The following is a 5,000-nucleotide window of genomic DNA, read 5'->3' as shown; positions in this document are numbered from 1 at the left end:
AGAGAGAGAAAGAAGGGATATACACTCACCAAACACTTTATTAGGAACACCTGTATACTTTCTCATGGTGGAGGTGGTGTAATGGTGTGGGGAATGTTTTCTTGGCACACTTTGGTCCTGTTAATACCAATCAATCATCACTTGAATGCCACAGCCTATTTGAGTATTGTTGCTGACCATGTGCATCCGTTCATGGCCACAATTTACCCATCTTCTGATGGCTACTTCCAGCATGATAATGCACCATGTCACAAAGCAAAAGTCGTCTCAAACTGGTTTCATCAACATGACAATGAGTTCAGTGTTCTTCAGTGGCCTTCCCAGTCACCGGATCTGAATCCATTAAAACACCTTTGTGGTAGAATGGGAGATTCACAGCTTGAAAGTGCACCTGAAAAATCTGCAGGAATAGCGTGATGCAATCATGTCATCATGGATCAGAATCTCAAAGAAATGTTTTCAACATCTTGTGGAATCAATGCCACGAAGAACTGAGGCTGTTTTGAGAGCAAAGGGAGGCCCGACCCAGTATTAGTATAGTGTTCCTCATAAAGTGTTCAGTGAGTGTATATATATAGAGAGAGAGAGAGTGAAAAGGTATAGACTAACTCAGTGTTAGTGTTGGTTATATTACACAACATGGTCTCCATTCTGACTGGAGGAGAGGAGGACACACACTGGGCTGAGTGCTGCCCTCCTGCTAACACACACACACACACACACACACACACACACACACACACACACAGAAAAGGGGAAGAGAAAGAGAGAAATAGTGGGGGAAAAAAGGTAATGTGTGCAATGGTGTGAGAGTATGGCAAGAAAAAGAGAGGTAAACATTGAATGTGTGACAGAATGACACATATGTGTGTGGTGTATACTCCATAAGCTTGTGTACTGTAACAGGGGAACCATTTTGAGTTTTATACATACTGTATCTTTCAAAAAGTGAAATGTGACAAGATCTTTTTTATAAATGGTGCATTGTTCCCCTTGTATTTTTAATAACCATTATCTCTCTGTGTCTCTCTCTCTCTCTCTCTCTCTCTCTCTTTCTCTCTCTCTCCGTCTCCAGGGGCTCCTAACCACCACAGCCAGTCGACGCTGCGGCCCCCACTGCCCCCTCCCCACAACCACCAGACCCTGTCCCACCACCACTCCTCAGCCAACAGCCTGAACAGGAACACTGTGAGGGGGGGTCGCAACCCCATCCACGCCCCACCTCCCGGACCAGGGGACGGCCCCACCACCCCAGAGTCTGTCCAGCTACAGGACAGCTGGGTGCTCAACAGTAACGTCCCCCTGGAGACCAGGTGAGATTAGGATCAGCAATACACACTCACTTCACACACTCAATACACACTCACGACACACTCACGACACACTCACGACACACTCACGACACACACTTATTGCAATACACACAGTAGCAGAGAACATTATCACATCGGGTAGAATCGGGTGGAAATAGTGGCTCCAATCATCACACATTTCCCATTGACATTCATGCAAGATTTTCGCAAAGTGTAATTATTGAGTAGTTGTACATGCGAGATACGATCCCACCCAGAGAATACCAACTACACTGAACACGACCACATGCAGTGTCATGCAGAACACAGAATACATCAGATTCTCTGCTTCACTTGGCCCAGAGACATACAGAACTGCAGTGCCACATGAGATTGTTATGGCGAAGCTGGAGTACATGCTACACCTTTCCCACCGACACGGTGAATACTAAGGTTTTTCTGACGTCAAACAACACGCTTGGTGTGTGTTCCACCTGGGATAACTAGCTGTATCTGTACGCCATGTACATGGACATCACACACACAGTACACACACCAATCACCTAGAGCTTTCATTGATGTAGGGTATTATTATTCAGACCCACAGACACACACACAGACGCACACACACACGCACGCACACACACACACACACGCACGCACGCAGGCACGCACACGCACACACACATACACACACTCACACACACACACACACGCACACACACTCACACACGCACACACCCACACACACACACACACACACACACAGAGGAACAGACACACACACAGAGACTCATAATGTAAGAATGCATATGCATGCATGCACACATTCCCAAGCCACACTCCTTCACCCACAAGCATGCATGCATGCGTGCACACACACACACACACGCACACACGCACACACACACGCACACACACACACACACACACACACACACACACACACACACTTGCGTGCGTAGACAGAGCAAACCTCTGTTCTCTCTGCTGTAGTTGTGTTTCTCCTGCTGGCCACTGGGTCTCTAACCCCTGTTCCCAGATCAGTTCCCCTGAGCGCACACAGCATGCAGTATTCATGAGTCCGATCATGTTTAATTCACCAGGACAGATCTCAGGCCTGTAGTGGAGCTGGTAGAGATGCTCTACACCCTAGCACACAGACGGTGCCTGCACCGGACATCTATACACACATGAGTGAATGCTGTCAATTACTACAATTATCTCTACAATGTGTTGTCATGATGACAAGTGTGTACATGGAGTGTATTAAAAGCTGCAGAGAGCAACCGAGAGAGAGAGAGAGACAGAGAGAGAGAGAGAGAGGGGAAGAGATGGACGAAGGAGGTGGTCAAAAGAGAGGGTTAAAAAACCACGGACTGCTTTGCGGGTGAGGGAGTGAGATGGCAGAGAGAAGGAGATTGAGACACACACACACACACACACACACACACACACATGCATACATGTACCTTTGTTTCCAGGGTTACTGTTACCCGCTCTCTGTTATTACTTAGTCATTCTAACGTTAAACACCATTCCTACAGAGCCCTACACACACACACACACACACACACACACACACACACACACACACACACACACACACTCTCTCACTCACACACACACATCCTGTCGGCTCTCTCTGCTGCCAGCCTGTGTTTAGGTGGTGGAGTTGGGCATGGCTCTGAGCCTGTTACTCTGACTGGAGCCCAAACCAGCAGCTGCCAGCTCCTCCTTCCAGCCCCAGGATGGGCCCTCCTCTCTGGGCACGGGGTGAGGAGAGGCTGGGTGGGCTGGCTCCCCCTGACACAGTGTGAACAGTCACACCATCAGTGAACCAGTGCCTGTCTTCCATGTCATTAAAAACAGCAATTGGTATGACACATAAACAATGTGTGTGAGTGCGTGCGTGCGTGCGTGCGTGCGTGCGTGCGTGCGTGCGTGCGTGCGTGCGTGCGTGCGTGTGCATGGATGCTTGTATCAGAGCAGATTTTTTCTCTGTACTGTCATTATGCAATAATGAGCTACTTTAATGCAATCAACACATTTCCTGGCAGTAACTACAGCTGAGACTGTGTGTGTGTGTGTGTGTGTGTGTGTGTGTGTGTCTGTGTGTGTCTGTGTGTGTCTGTGTGTGTGTCTGTGCGCGCGTGTGTGTGCGTGTGCGGGTGCATGAGAGTCATTTTGGCAGTGAAGGGGGAAGATTGATCGCCTAAAAGAGAGAGAGAGAAAGAGAGATGGTTTAGGCGAGAGTAACCGAGAGAGAGAGAGAGAGAGAGAGAGAGAACCATGGAAAGAGGAGGTGATTGAGATTGTTTGCGGGGTGAGGGTGTGAGATGGCAGGGAGGAGGAGATTGAGAGGAGTGGCACAGGGATGCTGTGAGGTAAATGACTAAAGATGGCCAAGTCTGCACAGCCTGATTTCCAATCTGTGTGTGTGTGTGTGTGTGTGTGTGTGTGTGTGTGTGCGTGTGTGTGTGTGTGTGTGTGTGTGTGTGTGTGTGTGTGTGTGTGTGTGTGTGTGTGTGTGTGTGTGTGTGTGTATACGTGTACGTGTAAGTGTGTGTGTGTGTGCGTGCGTGCGTGTCAGAGCTTGATTTCCAATCGGCCTGGTAAAGCCTCTTGGCCAGCTGATGCCAGCTTCAATCTTCTTCTCATATCACAACATTCCATCACACCCCCTTGCTTCTGTTATGGGCCATTCCAGGAACGATATAAGATCACTGAGAGGGTCGCGCCATCTCAATTGTGTAGGGGTAGAGGTGAGGAAGAAAAAAAACACATTCAAATGCATGACTGGTGATTGGAAAAGGGGATCAGGGAGAGAAGAACAGGTGAGAGGAAAGAAGGAGGTTGAGACGGCGGGAGAGAGGGAGGAGCAGAGAAGAAGGTTGGGTGGGGGTATAAGAAAGAGACAGTGAGTATTGCACCTTTTTCTATATTCCACAGTTAAAATGTCCTATTGCTATACTAACTGTGCATTTAACCTGTTTAATATACGTTACCTAAACCTCTGTTAGGGCAGTGTTCTAATGAAGTGAACATGAACACAATACTCTATGCTTTAATAATGCACATAGTCCTCTCTAGATTTATTTTTTTTATTTTTTTGGGGGGGGGGGGGGGGGCAAGGCCACATGGCCTTGGAAAGGCCACATATTTTAATAGGGGATTATGGAAATTCATTCTGCCCCCGATGTCCAGTCCTAGTCAAGAGAGGGCTGCTGAGGGATGTTCAAAGAGCGCGTTTCAGATTTTTTTTTTTTACCGTGGCCGTGGAGGTTGGATTTTTTTGCGAAGGCACTGCGGCTGTTCAGTAGGGCATCGACGGCCATGGCATAAAACTATAGTCTGCTCACAGCGGCCCTCTATATCGTAAACGGCTGTTCGAGGGGAGGCTGGTGGAGGTAGAAATCGGAGGACGGGGCTCATTGTAATGGAAATGGGTGAGGAATGCATGTGTTGTTTCATACCGTTCCTCATTCCGTTCCATGCATTACATTATGAGCCCCGTCCTCCGATTTCTACCTCCACCAGCCTCCCCTGGTCTGTACCCTAGCCCTCTCTATACTACCCCAGTTTGCCTGCTGTGTGTAAACTGGACCCCCTCCTCCTACACAGCGTGGTAAGCCCCTAAGCCTAACACATTAGTTATACTCTACTCAACCCCCCCCCCCACCCCCCCACCCCTACAGCCTTTCTCCT

At 48.5% G+C, this 5,000-nt stretch overlaps 1 protein-coding gene across 1 annotated transcript in view; it reads left to right on the top strand.

Annotated features, from left to right (window-relative positions):
• tenm2a (teneurin transmembrane protein 2a) overlaps positions 1–5,000 on the top strand; it is a gene marked incomplete at both ends in the record, with an annotated part of 135,124 nt that overhangs the window by 102,895 nt on the left and 27,229 nt on the right. The window contains 2 exons of the mRNA XM_083685613.1: positions 1,076–1,313; positions 4,050–4,057. Coding sequence (XP_083541739.1) covers positions 1,076–1,313; positions 4,050–4,057 — 246 coding nt within the window. The remainder of the gene's footprint in view (positions 1–1,075; positions 1,314–4,049; positions 4,058–5,000) is intronic.

This window comes from Argentina silus (genome assembly GCF_951799395.1).
Source record: "Argentina silus genome assembly, chromosome: 15".
Lineage (NCBI taxonomy): Eukaryota > Metazoa > Chordata > Actinopteri > Argentiniformes > Argentinidae > Argentina > Argentina silus.
This window is presented reverse-complemented; position numbering and strand designations above follow the sequence as displayed.